The sequence below is a fragment of the Calliphora vicina genome, chromosome 2 (genome assembly GCF_958450345.1).
Source record: "Calliphora vicina chromosome 2, idCalVici1.1, whole genome shotgun sequence".
In the NCBI taxonomy this organism is placed as follows: Eukaryota; Metazoa; Arthropoda; class Insecta; order Diptera; family Calliphoridae; genus Calliphora; species Calliphora vicina.
Genome location: NC_088781.1, coordinates 128,567,769 through 128,584,549, shown reverse-complemented (window position 1 = coordinate 128,584,549; position 16,781 = coordinate 128,567,769). Strand labels below are relative to the sequence as shown.

At 33.9% G+C, this 16,781-nt stretch overlaps 1 protein-coding gene across 1 annotated transcript in view; it reads right to left on the bottom strand.

Moving 5' to 3' along the window:
* Positions 1 to 3,119: 3,119 nt before the first annotated feature.
* LOC135950859 (fibrillin-1-like) overlaps positions 3,120 to 16,781 on the bottom strand; it is a 35,282-nt gene continuing 21,620 nt past the window's right edge. The window contains exons 6-8 of the mRNA XM_065500383.1: positions 14,307 to 14,436; positions 7,316 to 12,198; positions 3,120 to 3,388 (exon numbers count right to left, since the gene is read on the bottom strand). Coding sequence (XP_065356455.1) covers positions 3,315 to 3,388; positions 7,316 to 12,198; positions 14,307 to 14,436 — 5,087 coding nt within the window. The 3' untranslated portion in view covers positions 3,120 to 3,314. The remainder of the gene's footprint in view (positions 3,389 to 7,315; positions 12,199 to 14,306; positions 14,437 to 16,781) is intronic.

Here is a 16,781-nt window from a genome sequence, read left to right as displayed (position 1 = left end):
TAAATAAGATTAAATTTACTGTTGATCATTATGAAATCGCATTTTTTTATGTAGATTTAAAGCTTAAGTGCGACCAGATTTTAAGTGAACATTTTAACTTAAATTTCGACATAAGTCATTTAAAGTTTTAAGAAATTAATCGCTCTATCAAAATCTAGGTCTTTATGTAGTTCAATTTTAGATTCAATCGTTGGTCTTCATGTAGTTCAAGTTTAGCTTCAATGGTAGGTCTTTATGTAGTTCAATTTTAGATTCAATCGTTGGTCTTCATGCAGTTCAAGTTTAGCTTCAATCACAAGTTTTTATTGGTTAAATTTTAGCATAAATCCATGATCTTTATGTAGTTCAGCTTTAGCTTAAATTGTTGATCTTCATGTAGTTCAATTTTAGCTTCAATCGTATGTCTTCATATAGTTCAATTGTAGCTCAATTTTAGCTTCAATCACAAGTTTTTATTAATTCAATTTTAGCTTCAATCATTGACCTTTATCTAGTTCAGTTTTAGTTTCAATCGTAGATCTTCATGCAGTTCGATTTTAGCTTCAATCATAGGTCTCTATGTAGTTAAATTTTAGCATCAATCGAAGATCTTCATGTAGTTCAATTTTAGCATCAATCGCAAGTTTTTTTAGTTCAATTTTAGCATCAATCCTTGGTCTTTATGTAGTTCAATTTTAGCCACAATCGTAGATCTCCTGCAGTTTGATTTTAGCTTCAATCATATGTCTTCATGTAGCTCGATTTTAGCTTCAATCGTAGGTCTTCATATAGTTCAATTGTAGCTTCATGTAGCTCAATTTTAGCTTCATCAGTTAAATTTTAGCTTCAATCATTGACCTTTATGTAGTTAAATTTTAGTTTCAATCACAAGTTTTTATCAGTTCAATTTTGGCATCAATCCCTGATCTTTATGTAGTTCAGTTTTAGTTTCAATCGTAGATCTTCATGCAGTTAAAATTTCGCTTCAATCGTTGGTCTTTATGTAGTTAAATTTTAGCATCAATCGAAGATCTTCATGTAGTTAAATTTTAGCATCAATCACAAGTTTTTATTAGTTCAATTTTAGCATGAATCCTTGATCTTTATGTAGTTCAGCTTTAGCTTCAATCGTATGTCTCTATGTAGTTCAATTTTAGCTTAGATCGCAAGTTTTTATTAGTTAAATTTTAGTATCAATCAATATGTAGTAAAATGTTAGCCTCAATCGTAGATCTTCATGCAGTTCGATTTTAGCTTCAATCTTTATGTAGTTAAATTTTACCTTCAATCGCAAGTTTTTATTAGTTCAATTTTAGTATCAATCCTTGATCTTTATGTAGCTCAATTTTAGCTTCAATCACAAGTTTTTATCAGTTCAATTTTAGCTTCAATCATTGACCTTTATGTAGTTAAATTTTAGTTTCAATCACAAGTTTTTATCAGTTCAATTTTGGCATCAATCCTTGATCTTTATGTAGTTCAGTTTTAGTTTCAATCGTAGATCTTCATACAGTTAAAATTTAGCTTCAATCGTTGGTCTTTATGTAGTTAAATTTTAGTTTCTGTCATTGGTTTATATAGTTAAATTCTAGCTGCAATCGTATGTCCTTTTAGGTTCAATCTCAGGTTCAATTTTAGCTTCCATCGTGGGTAATTCTGTTGTTAAATTCTAACTGAAATCATTGGTATTTTTAGCTTCAATCGTAGATATTTATGTAGTCAAATTTTAGCTTCAATTTCAGGTCCTTATGTTGGTAAATTTTAGATTTTTATGAAGTAAAATTTTAGCTGCAATCATAATTAAATGTCTCACTATAGTGTGGTGAGTTTAGTAATGAACACACTTAGCTAAGTACCAAACCATTTTTGTCTGAACTATGTACAGTTTGAGAAGCCTTGGTAGCTTAGACATTAAGGCACTAATTTAAATTAAATTTATATGATTTGTTATGATTAGTTCCAGTGCAAGTTTTATATATTCTCGATATAAAAGAAATTACATATATTATATATTTAAAATGTATTTTGTATGTGGACTTTGATTAGGTTCCAATAACGATATGTCTTGTTCTTAAATTTCATCCTTTTTGCACTTGTTTTATTTAGAAGAAGAAAAAATTATAATTAAAACATAAATTATAATCTCTTATTTAGTTTGACGATGCTTGCAGCTTTTTTGAACACATTCAATCAATTAAATATACTTGTGTTGTATTTTCATTGGCTTTATTATTTTTTTAATAACAATCTTGGAAAATTTTCAAGAAAATAAGATTATACAGCTAAGCCTCGCTAAGCGACATGAAGTTTGTATTGCAATTTAAAAGTATTTTTTTTATAAATTAGCAAATGAAGATTTGCTACCCACTTTTACTACGCTTAAGACTCAATTTAAAAGTTTAAATTTTTCGAATTAGTTCACGAGATTACTTTATTTTCTAGAGCCTGGTAAATCGACAATCCAGTGTTAAATCTCTTTGTTTTGCTAAGAAGATGTGTAAGTAAACAAACAAAAGTGATATTGCTTTATTAAATGTAATGTATTTAATTAAAAGCAGAACTAAAAATCTATAAATAAAATTGTTGTTGTATGCATCTGGTTTATAATTTAAAAAGATAATTAAAGCCTCGGTCTTGAAGTCACATGTCTTGCAGCAAGAACCCACACTCAAGTGTGAGCATAAAATGACATTAAAGTTGTTGCATTTAAAGTTTATAAGTGGCAGATATTAAACGTACAATAGTTTAGGAAAATAATAAATATTATTTAATTTGTTCGAAAACAAAATATTAACACTTGCAAAAGGAGTTTAAAACTAAATTCCTAAGTTCCATGGGCAAATTCGTACACTCGTTGTTATACCTTTCGAGCAGCATGGAAAACTCTACAACCCCTAGCACCACCACTACACTAGACCCATCCGTTTTTAATTTTATGGAAAATTTTGATGACGATTCTACGGATGTGCCCTCTGTCTGCCGATTGCACATCCCCACCTGGCTTAATTTATGGTGTGTATTCATTAGTATCTGTGTGCTAATGCTGCTGGTGGTTTTAGGTGTCTTGGTGCGTTACATACAAATGCAAAAGCAACGTATTATCAGATCGGAAATAGTGCATGGTAAGCAATAAAACATCATTTTATTTAACAAAAATTATTTTATTTAATTGTTTTAGTGTCTCCTGACTTCTATCGAGAACATTTTCTAGATCGTGGTCAAATAATGGTTTATTAAATAATAACGAAATAATATATTTTGTTTAATTTACAAACGTATGTACAATAAAAAATAATATGTAAATAATTTAAATAATAAAACTTATTATATTTGAATCACACATCAATGGTGTTGGGCTCACGTATTATGTCGGCTTTTTGCGAAAGTCTAATCAAGCCAAAATCGTTTTCTGCAAAGAAAATAACAAAATAAGTAAACTATAATATATATAAAAGTAAAATATCATAGTATAGATTAGTCACAGTTCTAGTCATAGTTGTAGTCACAGTTCCAGTCATAGTTCTAGTCATTGTTTAAGTGATAGTTCCAGTCATAGTTGTATTCATAGTTATAGTCATTGTTTAAGTGATAGTTCCAGTCATAGTTCTAGTCATAGTCTAGTCATAGTCTAGTCATAGTCTAATCATAGTCTAGTCATAGTCTAGTCATAGTCTAGTCATAGTCTAGTCATAGTCTAGTCATAGTCTAATCATAGTCTAATCATAGTCTAGTCATAGTCTAGTCATAGTCTAGTCATAGTCTAGTCATAGTCTAGTCATAGTCTAGTCATAGTCTAGTCATAGTCTAGTCATAGTCTAATCATAGTCTAATCATAGTCTAGTCATAGTCTAGTCATAGTCTAGTCATAGTCTAATCATAGTCTAGTCATAGTCTAGTCATAGTCTAGTCATAGTCTAGTCATAGCCTAGTCATAGTCTAATCATAGTCTAGTCATAGTCTAGTCATAGTCTAGTCATAGTCTAGTCATAGTCATAGTCTAGTCATAGTCTAGTCATAGTCTAGTCATTGTCTAGTCATAGTCTAGTCATAGTCTAATCATAGTCTAATCATAGTCTAGTCATAGTCTAGTCATAGTCTAGTCATAGTCTAGTCATAGTCTAGTCATAGTCTAGTCATAGTCTAGTCATAGTCTAGTCATAGTCTAGTCATAGTCTAATCATAGTCTAGTCATAGTCTAGTCATAGTCTAGTCATAGTCTAGTCATAGTCTAGTCATAGTCTAATCATAGTCTAGTCATAGTCTAGTCATAGTCTAGTCATAGTCTAGTCATAGTCTAGTCATAGTCTAGTCATAGTCTAGTCATAGTCTAGTCATAGTCTAGTCATAGTCTAGTCATAGTCTAGTCATAGTCTAGTCATAGTCTAGTCATAGTCTAGTCATAGTCTAGTCATAGTCTAGTCATAGTCTAGTCATAGTCTAGTCATAGTCTAGTCATAGTCTAGTCATAGTCTAGTCATAGTCTAGTCATAGTCTAGTCATAGTCTAGTCATAGTCTAATCATAGTCTAGTCATAGTCTAATCATAGTCTAGTCATAGTCTAGTCATAGTCTAGTCATAGTCTAATCATAGTCTAATCATAGTCTAATCATAGTCTAATCATAGTCTAATCATAGTCTAATCATAGTCTAATCATAGTCTAATCATAGTCTAATCATAGTCTAGTCATAGTCTAATCATAGTCTAGTCATAGTCTAGTCATAGTCTAGTCATAGTCTAGTCATAGTCTAGTCATTGTCTAGTCATAGTCTAGTCATAGTCTAATCATAGTCTAATCATAGTCTAGTCATAGTCTAGTCATAGTCTAGTCATAGTCTAGTCATAGTCTAGTCATAGTCTAATCATAGTCTAGTCATAGTCTAGTCATAGTCTAGTCATAGTCTAGTCATAGTCTAGTCATAGTCTAATCATAGTCTAGTCATAGTCTAGTCATAGTCTAGTCATAGTCTAGTCATAGTCTAGTCATAGTCTAGTCATAGTCTAGTCATAGTCTAGTCATAGTCTAATCATAGTCTAGTCATAGTCTAATCATAGTCTAATCATAGTCTAATCATAGTCTAGTCATAGTCTAATCATAGTCTAATCATAGTCTAATCATAGTCTAATCATAGTCTAGTCATAGTCTAGTCATAGTCTAGTCATAGTCTAGTCATAGTCTAGTCATAGTCTAATCATAGTCTAGTCATAGTCTAGTCATAGTCTAGTCATAGTCTAGTCATAGTCTAGTCATAGTCTAATCATAGTCTAGTCATAGTCTAGTCATAGTCTAGTCATAGTCTAGTCATAGTCTAGTCATAGTCTAGTCATAGTCTAGTCATAGTCTAGTCATAGTCTAATCATAGTCTAGTCATAGTCTAATCATAGTCTAATCATAGTCTAATCATAGTCTAGTCATAGTCTAATCATAGTCTAATCATAGTCTAATCATAGTCTAATCATAGTCTAGTCATAGTCTAGTCATAGTCTAGTCATAGTCTAGTCATAGTCTAATCATAGTCTAATCATAGTCTAATCATAGTCCAGTCATAGTCTAGTCATAGTCTAGTCATAGTCTAATCATAGTCTAGTCATAGTCTAGTCATAGTCTAATCATAGTCTAGTCATAGTCTAATCATAGTCTAGTCATAGTCTAGTCATAGTCTAGTCATAGTCTAGTCATAGTCTAGTCATAGTCTAATCATAGTCTAGTCATAGTCTAATCATAGTCTAGTCATAGTCTAGTCATAGTCTAGTCATAGTCTAATCATAGTCTAATCATAGTCTAGTCATAGTCTAATCATAGTCTAATCATAGTCTAATCATAGTCTAGTCATAGTCTAGTCATAGTCTAATCATAGTCTAATCATAGTCTAATCATAGTCTAGTCATAGTCTAATCATAGTCTAATCATAGTCTAATCATAGTCTAATCATAGTCTAGTCATAGTCTAATCATAGTCTAATCATAGTCTAATCATAGTCTAGTCATAGTCTAGTCATAGTCTAATCATAGTCTAGTCATAGTCTAATCATAGTCTAGTCATAGTCTAGTCATAGTCTAATCATAGTCTAGTCATAGTCTAATCATAGTCTAGTCATAGTCTAGTCATAGTCTAGTCATAGTCTAATCATAGTCTAATCATAGTCTAGTCATAGTCTAGTCATAGTCTAGTCATAGTCTAGTCATAGTCTAGTCATAGTCTAGTCATAGTCTAGTCATAGTCTAGTCATAGTCTAGTCATAGTCTAGTCATAGTCTAGTCATAGTCTAGTCATAGTCTAGTCATAGTCTAGTCATAGTCTAGTCATAGTCTAGTCATAGTCTAGTCATAGTCTAGTCATAGTCTAGTCATAGTCTAGTCATAGTCTAGTCATAGTCTAGTCATAGTCTAGTCATAGTCTAGTCATAGTCTAGTCATAGTCTAGTCATAGTCTAGTCATAGTCTAGTCATAGTCTAGTCATAGTCTAGTCATAGTCTAGTCATAGTCTAGTCATAGTCTAGTCATAGTCTAGTCATAGTCTAGTCATAGTCTAGTCATAGTCTAGTCATAGTCTAGTCATAGTCTAGTCATAGTCTAGTCATAGTCTAGTCATAGTCTAGTCATAGTCTAGTCATAGTCTAGTCATAGTCTAGTCATAGTCTAGTCATAGTCTAGTCATAGTCTAGTCATAGTCTAGTCATAGTCTAGTCATAGTCTAGTCATAGTCTAGTCATAGTCTAGTCATAGTCTAGTCATAGTCTAGTCATAGTCTAGTCATAGTCTAGTCATAGTCTAGTCATAGTCTAGTCATAGTCTAGTCATAGTCTAGTCATAGTCTAGTCATAGTCTAGTCATAGTCTAGTCATAGTCTAGTCATAGTCTAGTCATAGTATAGTCATAGTCTAGTCATAGTCTAGTCATAGTCTAGTCATAGTCTAGTCATAGTCTAGTCATAGTCTAGTCATAGTCTAGTCATAGTCTAGTCATAGTCTAGTCATAGTCTAGTCATAGTCTAGTCATAGTCTAGTCATAGTCTAGTCATAGTCTAGTCATAGTCTAGTCATAGTCTAGTCATAGTCTAGTCATAGTCTAGTCATAGTCTAGTCATAGTCTAGTCATAGTCTAGTCATAGTCTAGTCATAGTCTAGTCATAGTCTAGTCATAGTCTAGTCATAGTCTAGTCATAGTCTAGTCATAGTCTAGTCATAGTCTAGTCATAGTCTAGTCATAGTCTAGTCATAGTCTAGTCATAGTCTAGTCATAGTCTAGTCATAGTCTAGTCATAGTCTAGTCATAGTCTAGTCATAGTCTAGTCATAGTCTAGTCGTAGTCTTGTTTAGCCATTCAAATGTAACTCACCCTTCTTATCCACATTATAGGACACCTTCCTTGTCAGACAAAACATGACCACCAATATCTTCAACGCCAATAAAAATGAGATCAATGCGAATATGAAGAACCATTTCAAAATCGGATTCGAAATTCCGGAATAATTTCCACTCAGTAGAACAAGTTTCTCACATTGGAATGTGGTGTCGGAAAACTCGAAACCCTCCATGCACTTACACAAACCAGATGTCGAACATACACCATTGAAGCAATCCTCATCTTGTTGACACTTTGGCAGACATATGTCATTAAAGCGAAAATTTCTTAGGTGATAATTGGTGGCACAAGTGCACTCTCCATCCAAACAGTCACCATTTATACAGGTCTGTAAGCATTTCTGTTGTCTGACATCTGCGCGGTTTGCAACATTATAGCTAGCATGCATTTGTTGACAGACATTTTCGTTGTTCAGTTGAAATCCTTTTTGACAGCCACAAAGGTTGGGAGCTATACAGTGGCCATCTAAACACTCTGGCTGGCAGATGGGAGAACATTTATTATCGGCATTTTTTTCATAACCTTCATTACAGGAGCATATGTTGGGTTTAGTGCATGTGCCATTTTCACATGGAGCATCGCAAATCGCCTCACATTTAGTTGCAGTCACTATTTGATAACCTTCTTTACATTGGCATACATCTGGTGCTATACAATCAGCATTTTCGCAATTTTGTTCACATAGGGGCTCACATGTTCCTGAGCCAGTCTTGTTATATCCCGTTTCACATTCGCAATTCCCAGGTGTTGAGCAATGGCCATTGATACATGTTGGTGCACAAATGGGATCACAGATATTTGCATCATTTAGCTGGTAACCGGGGTCACATAGACAAACACCTGTTTGGTTGGAACATTTGCCATTTCTACAATCCGTTTTGCAGACAGCTTCACAAGTATTTGGGGTAATCTGTTGAAATCCCTCGAGACACTGGCATCTACCAGGAGCCACACATAAGGCATTCAAACAATTTGGCTCACACAAAGGTTCACAGATATTTGTAGAGATTTTGGAGTAACCTGTGTTACATTCGCAGATATCTGGAGCTACACAATGGCCATTTATACAGTTTGATTTACATATTGGTTCACATTGTTCATCAGAGTTCTTAGCAAATCCTTCATTACAATCACAGATATTCGGTTCTAAACACTGACCATTAGCACAACCAGAGTCACATATGGGTTCGCATTCATTTGCTGCATTTAGTTGAAAGCCTTCATTGCATGCACAAATATCGGGTGCAATGCAACTACCATTTGGACAGTCAGTTTCACATAAAGGCTGGCAAGTTGAATCGGTTATCTTAAAGTAACCTTCGTAGCAATCACAAGTATCGGGAGCTATGCAATTGCCATTCAGACATTCTGGTAGACACATAGGCTGGCAATGATTTGTAGAATTGAGATGATAGCCTTCATTGCATTTACAATTTCCGGGCGATATGCAAACACCATTAGAACATCCGGTCTCACATAATGGCTCACAGATATTAAGTGAAGTATTGGTGTAGCCAGGCTGACAATTGCAGTTATTTGGGCTTATACATTCCCCATTCAGACAGCCTCCAAAACATATGGGCTTACATGTATTATCACTATTCATTTCATAACCATTTAAACAAGAGCATTTATCGGGTGCTATACAAAATCCATTGATACATGCTTCAGAGCATATAGGTTGACATTGTTTTGTGTTGTCTAGAGCAAAGCCGGGATTACATTCACAAATTCCGGGTCTGACACAAGTACCATTGGTACAACCGAATTCACAAATTGCTTCACAATAACTGTCAGAGACTTTGGTAAAACCATTTTCACACACACAGGTGTTGGGTTCAATGCAATAACCATTAAGACATCCTTGTTCACAAATGGGTTCACAAACATTTGGAGTCAGTGCTTGGTAACCCTCGTTGCAAGCACATTTATTCGGAGCTATGCACAGGCCATTTACACACTCCAACTCGCAAATAGGTTCACATTTATTCGGCAGTGTGGGACCATAACCGTCATCACATTTACATTTATTGGGAGCAATACAGTAACCATTGCGACAGCCTTCTTCACAAATAGGCTCACACTGATCTAAGGATGATAGTTGGTAGCCTTCGTGGCATTCGCATACACCCGGTGCCACACAATCGCCATTTCTGCAGTCTGGCTCACAGATGGGTTCACAAAGCTTGGATGTTATAGTTTCGTAACCAATGCTGCACTGACAGGTATTGGGTGCCACACATTTGCCATTCTCACAGCCTTCTGGACAAACAGGTTCACATTTATTTTCTACATTCATTTGGTATCCCTGATAGCATTCACAAATTTCAGGGGATATACACCAACCATTGTCGCACCCTGCTGAACATATTGCTTCACATTTACTTTCACCACTCATTTGATATCCCTGATGGCATTCACAAAATTCTGGGGCCACACATTGACCATTCTCACAGGCTTTGGAGCAAACCGGTTCGCATTGGTTACCTGCATTCATTGTGTATCCCTGATCACATTCACAGACGTCTGGCATAACACATTTTCCATTCGGACAACCTGTTTCACAAACTGGCAAACAGGAGTAAGGTGACGACTTGCTATAGCCCTTGAAACATTCACAGGTATCTGGTGCCAGACACTGGCCATTGAGACAGCCTTCTTGACAAATTGGCTCACACATATTTTCACCATTCAATTGATATCCCTGATCGCATTCGCAGGTTTCCGGAGCAATACATTTACCATTCTCACATGCTTTGGAGCAAAACGGTTCACATTGGTTATCTGCCTGCATTGTGTATCCCTGATCACATTCACAGACGTCTGGCATAACACATTTTCCATTCGAACAACCTGTTTCACAAACTGGCAAACAGGAGTAGGGTGACGACTTGCTATAGCCCTTGAAACATTCACAAGTATCTGGCGCCACACACCGGCCATTTAGACAGCCTTCTTGACAAATTGGTTCACATATATTTTCAGCATTCAATTGATATCCCTGATCGCATTCACAGGATTCCGGAGCCACACATTTACCATTCTCACATGCTTTGGAGCAAAACGGTTCACATTGGTTATCTGCCTGCATTGTATATCCCTGATCACATTCACAGACGTCTGGCATAACACATTTTCCATTCGGACAACCTGTTTCACAAACTGGCAAACAGGAGTATGGTGACGACTTACTATAGCCCTTGAAACATTCACAGGTATCTGGTGCCACGCACTTGCCATTGAGACAGTCTAATTGGCAAATTGGTTCACACATATTTTCACCATTCAATTGGTATCCCGGATCGCATTCGCAGGTTTCCGGAGCAACACATTTACCTTTCGGACAGCCAGAGCTACATATCGGTTCACATTCATTCTGTGAGTTCATCTCATAACCCTTATCACAATCACAATTTTCGGGTGAAATGCAATGACCATTCGGGCAACCAGATTTACAAATGGGTTCACAATGGTTTTTGGAAATTGCTTTATAACCAAAATTACATTCACAGGTATCGGGAGCTATGCAAAGACTATTTTCACAACCTTGACTGCAAATTGCTTCACATTGGTTAGTGTCATTCATCATTTGATAGCCTTTATCGCACTCACAGCTATTTGGAGCCATACAACGGCCATTTGGGCAACCCAATTCACATACTGGCTGACAAGTACTGGGTGTGGCCTTGGAGTAGCCAGAATCACAAGTGCAAAACTCAGGAGCTGTACATTGACCATTTGAGCAGCCTTGTGAACAAATTGGCTCGCATTTGTTAGAGCTGGACATGTTATAGCCCTCATTACATTCACATGTTTCGGGTGCAATACACTTCCCATTAGGACAGCCTGTATGGCAAATAGGCTCACAGTCAGCAGCTGTTAATTGTTGAAAACCCTGCAAACATTCACAAGTATTTGGTTTAATACAGTGGCCATTTAAGCAATCTTGCTCACAAACAGGTTCACAATTTCCCTGCAAGTTAATTTTATAGCCCTCATTACAGTCACATAAACCAGGAGCTTTACAAGTGCCATTTGGGCAACCAGTCTTACAAATAGGTTGACATATGTTTTCCTTATCCATTTCAAACCCTAGATTACATTCACATTGATCTGGTGACTTACAGGTGCCATTGGGACAACCAGTTTTGCAAATAGGTTGGCATTTTTGTAGAGAGTCTATTTCATAGCCTGCATTACATTTACAAGTTTCCGGTGCTATACAGCTACCATTTGGACAACCAGACTTACAGATCGGTTTACAGGATTGGGGTGTTAGTACTGTAAAGCCCTCTTTGCATTCACAGAAATCAGGTGCCGCACATCTACCATTCAAACAGCCTCCTATGCAAACCGGTTCACACTCATTGTTGGCATTTAAGCTATAACCTCTGTCACATTCACACTGGCCAGGCTTTATACATTTACCATTTTTACAGCCGGACTCACAAATCGGCTTACATGTTGAACCTTTTACAGATTTTTCATAACCCGTATTACATAAACATGTATCTGGTGCTATACATTTGCCATTTTGACAGCCATTTTCACAAATGGCTTCACAAACATTTAGATTATTCAATTGATAACCTTCATTACAGGCACACTGGTCTGGTGCTATACACCTGCCATTCGGACAGTTTGTCTGACATATTGGTTCACATTTGGTAAAAGCTATGGATTTTGCATAGCCTATATTGCACTCGCATTTGCCGGGTACTTTACAAGAGCCATTCTCACAATTATTACACACAAGTTGGCAAGAGTCTCCCACAAGTTCAAAACCAGAGTTACAGTTACATTTTCCAGGGCCACTACAAAATCCATGCTCACATTTGCCACAATCGGGAACACAACTGCAAAAAATAATAATAAATTATTAAAAATATTTATGAAATTTAAATAATTTTTATTTTATTATTATGCCCTGTAACGTGCAGTTACAACAGTCAATACATCAACATAACATAACTAATACTAATACAATATATTAGCATATTGTTGTCAATAATTCTTAAACATTTTATGTGAATTCTAATTGGTTGTCAATAATTCCCAAACAGTTTATGTGAATTCTGATATAAGACATCTAAGAAAAACATGAACAGGGGAGCTAGAATCGAAGTCCCGATCTACTTATACTTTCCGCCCGGGTAACAAAGCAGAAGAATTTATCTCCTCGGATTTCATCCATAAGCCGTATTTACGAATAATTAGTCGTTAGCCGACCGAGAGCCGAAGCATTTATCTCGTCGGATTGTACTCATTAGCTAGTCATAGCCAATAATTTGTAGTTAGCCGATGTGAGCTGAAAAATTTATCTCCTCGGATTGCATCCATACAGTATTTACAAATAATAGTCGTTAGCCGACCGAGAGCTGAAGAATTTAACTCCTCGGATTGTACTCATTAGCTAGTATAGTCAATAAATGTTAGTTATGCGACGAGAGCTGAAAAATTTATCTCCTCGGATTGCATCCATACAGTATTTACAAAATATTTCGCTAATTTTTTGGAAAAAAGTACTTTTTTTTATTTATAGCAAAAAATATCTAAGAGGATGTTTCATCAAATATTTTAAATGAAAAAAATTAAAATATTTGACACCGAGGGGACCAGGTTTATTAAAAACGCATATTTTTATCTAAAATTCAACTTTAGGGCAAAAATTCTCAAATCCCATATTCGATATCAAAATGTAGTAACCGAATTTAGATTTATTTTAAAATGTCTTCTGATTTACATGAAAATTGGTATACAGGAGTATTCAAGATTGCTGATTTCGTATCTGAGGTTAAATTTTACAAATTCAAAATGGCGGATCCAATATGGCGGCATAAATTTTAAAATGTCTTCTGATTTATATGAAAATCGGTATACAGGAGTATTCAAGATTGCTGATTTCCAATCTGAAGTTAAATTTTGCAAATTCAAAATGGCGGATCCAATATGGCGGCGTAAATTTTAAAATGTCTTGTGATTTGCATGAAAATCGGTATACGGGAGTATTCAAGATTTCTGATTTCGAATCTGGGGTAGAATTTTTCAAATTCAAAATGGCGGATCCCAAATGGCGGCTTAAATTTTAAAATGTCTTCTGATTTACATGAAAATTGGTATACAGGAGTATTCAAGATTGCTGATTTCAAATCTGAGGTTAATTTCTATTTGAAAAATTTATATCTATGCAAAAATTCAATAAAAACATTTTTTGTTATATTTTTCAAAAAAGTATTCCATGAATATTTTAATTGGCAATAGTTTTATATATTTTTGAAAAGTAGATAAAATCCTCTATCCACTGATATATAACATGCCTGCCTTAGGTTTTTACTTGGCAAATTAATTAGGGAATACTTAACAACTCGCAGAGAATTTATAAAACTTATTTGAGCTGAATTTTGTGTGGATAACTGTATATAATGAAGATATTTATGTGATCTTATCTGTTGTATGGGGACTAGGAGAAATAATGAGCTGATTCTAATCCAATTCAATAGGCTTCGTCCTTGGGGCAATAAATTTTGGGCTTAATTTCATCGAATTATCTTTGAAAATGCTACCTGCAGTTTTATTACAAGGTTTATATGGACGGACCGATGGATGGATATTGCATAATCGACTCAGAAAATTAACCTGAAAATGAGCCCCCATTATGATAAGAAACAGACTGCAAGAAAAAAACTTCAAAAACTACGATTAATTAGCTTCAATATGAGATTAAAAATTAAATCTGACGAACTGTTCTAAATTTTTTAAGAGTTTTATTTTAGATATTTTGCACGTACATTTCTATTAAAAAATATGAACTTTGAAGCTATATAAAAACCAAACTAAAGCAAATTTCTAGAAAACTTTAAAAGGAGTAATGGTTTATAAATTTATTTTGTTAATTGAAATTTTTCGTTTCTTACAGTTTTTTTTTGTTTAGAACTTAAGATAAAATATTAGTTTCTTAACTTACCGGTTACGAGCAAATTCACTAAAAAACTTATATCCTGTTTTACACTCGCACTGATTGGGTTTTACACAGAAACCGTTTTCACAACCTTTCGGGCAAGAGGGTATACATTTTTTATTTTTCCAACGATAGCCTGGGCAACAAGATTGTACCACTCTGGTTTCGTATTTAGTCTGAAATAAAGATATATATGAATTAAATCGCTTAGTTTATAGCAGTTTACAAATGTAATATCTGTTTAACCATCTTCAGGTCAAATTTGACACATTTTAAAATTTAATTTTTTCTAAAAGTGAGTGGTTAAGATTTTTGATATTTTATGAATTTCATTTAACTGCAAATGTCAACAACTACGTTAGGTTTTTAGAAGAAGAAAAAATTGGCACACAAAAATATCTATAAAATTATTTGCATTTAAGGTCTTTGGGTCATACTTGACCCGGATCAAATATCTTGAATTTTTGTTAAGCACAATTAACCCTTATGTTTTCAGATCTTAGGCAGCACTACAATATATCTGTCTCTTTTCATCATACTTGCTGAACATTATACTTGGATGAAAACTGAATTTCCTGGTAAATACCAAAGCTATGTTTTTCTTCTCCTTTATAAGGTCTTCTGTCAAATTTTACCCATTTTGAAATTAAAATTAAATTTTTTTAAAAGTGAGTGGTTGATATTTTTGATATCTTATGACTATAGGTTTTTTTTATAAAAAAAAATTGGGAAAGAAATATACATATGTATCTATTTTTGATTTGGGTCAAATTTGACCCGAAGATCGTTAACGTCAGTAAATTTGAAGACCCTATGAAGGTTAACGAATACATTGTGAACTCCAAAAAACTTTTGTTCAAATCTACACCAGATTTCTTCAAACCAAATATAATTTACAACTTTGTAAAACAAGTTTCGATTTACCTTAACAAATTGTACATTTTTAATACGGAAAAGTACCAGTAGGGTTAAAAAAAATACTTTTTTCTTTTTGGCACTCTGTCAGCTACAAACCAAATGCTCAAATGCTCGTAAAACTAAGTTTTTTTGCCATATTTTGGCGAATGAGCCCAATTTCCTTACTGTTATTAATTTTAAGTAAAATCTGTCCAGACTATTATAGTCCAGGTTCTAAATATAGTCTGAAAGTTTTTCTAAAATCGGAAAACGTTAACCCTTAAATCGTGAAGGTCAAAGGTAAAATTTTTCAATATTTGGAATTTCTAATGGAAAGATAGCGAAATGTTATATATTTTTGGGCCGATTTTGATGAAACTTAAGAAAAATATAACATGAAGTCTAGTATTTACAATAATAGCACAAAAATGGAAATTAACCCTTAAGAGCACTTGGGGTCAAAATGACTGTGTTTCTAGTGATCTTAAAAGTTTTTGCAAAGAATTTAGCCTTTTTGTTCACCAAGAATTGGCAACTGTGATAATATTAGACAATTTTAGGATATATTCCCATAAATAATGAATTTTCCGGATATGAGCCTTATATATAATTATGACCCATAGTAACAAGATCAAGCAGTATGATTTCTTTTTATTTGAAACTAATTTCAGTGGAATTTTTATATTTGGATTTTTGGCGGGTCCTTTTTGAAAGGTCTTTTTTTGATTTTCTCGAAAAATCGGTAAAATAGACCCCCAAGGAGAGGAGATAGAAGGTTAACATCCGCCACAAAAATTATCCCTATAATATTCCACAATATAACTCTGACAATAAGAATTCTCTCTGACATTAACTTACAGCATTTTTTGATCCCTTCGATCAAAAAATTAAAAATTTGATCCAATGTGAAAAAAAATTGAGACCACCTGGACTATAAGTTTATTATACAAAAATTATCTACTCAACATGCACTTTCAGAATTATAGGGTCGCTATTCTGTTCCAATCAAAAAGTCTCCAATTGTTGGACAGTGTTATTGGTCGTAGACCTACAAAAGTATGATATATTGAGTTATAAAATATTTATTTTAATAGATTCAAGGAAAATATCTAAGCTTTATTTTAAGAAAAAAGGGCCCATTTTTTAAAAAAAATTAAAAAAGTTTTTGATTTCGCAAAAAAAATATTAAAAATTTTTTATTTTTTTTTTTTAAATATTTTTTTTTGAAAGATTGAAGAAAGAGCTATCTATCTAAACTATTTGGGACACATTTTGCTAAGAACAATAGGTAACACCGTCCGACAAATAGAGAAAAAATTGGTTAGACACGAACCGGATGATATACGCTGAAACTATAAATTTAATGGAGAAAAACTGTGTTTTCAGTTTTTCATTTCGTGATCCTGTGTCCTTTCTTAAGGACTTCAAAGTTTCAATGAAGTACATTTTTCAAAAAATATTTAAAAATACTCCTGCTATTCCAACAATGACAAATTGTATGTCAAAAGAACAAGAAGAGTTGTAAAATATTTTGCATTATCTTTATTTTATCCTGTAAGGATCAAAAGATGTCAAAAATATCCT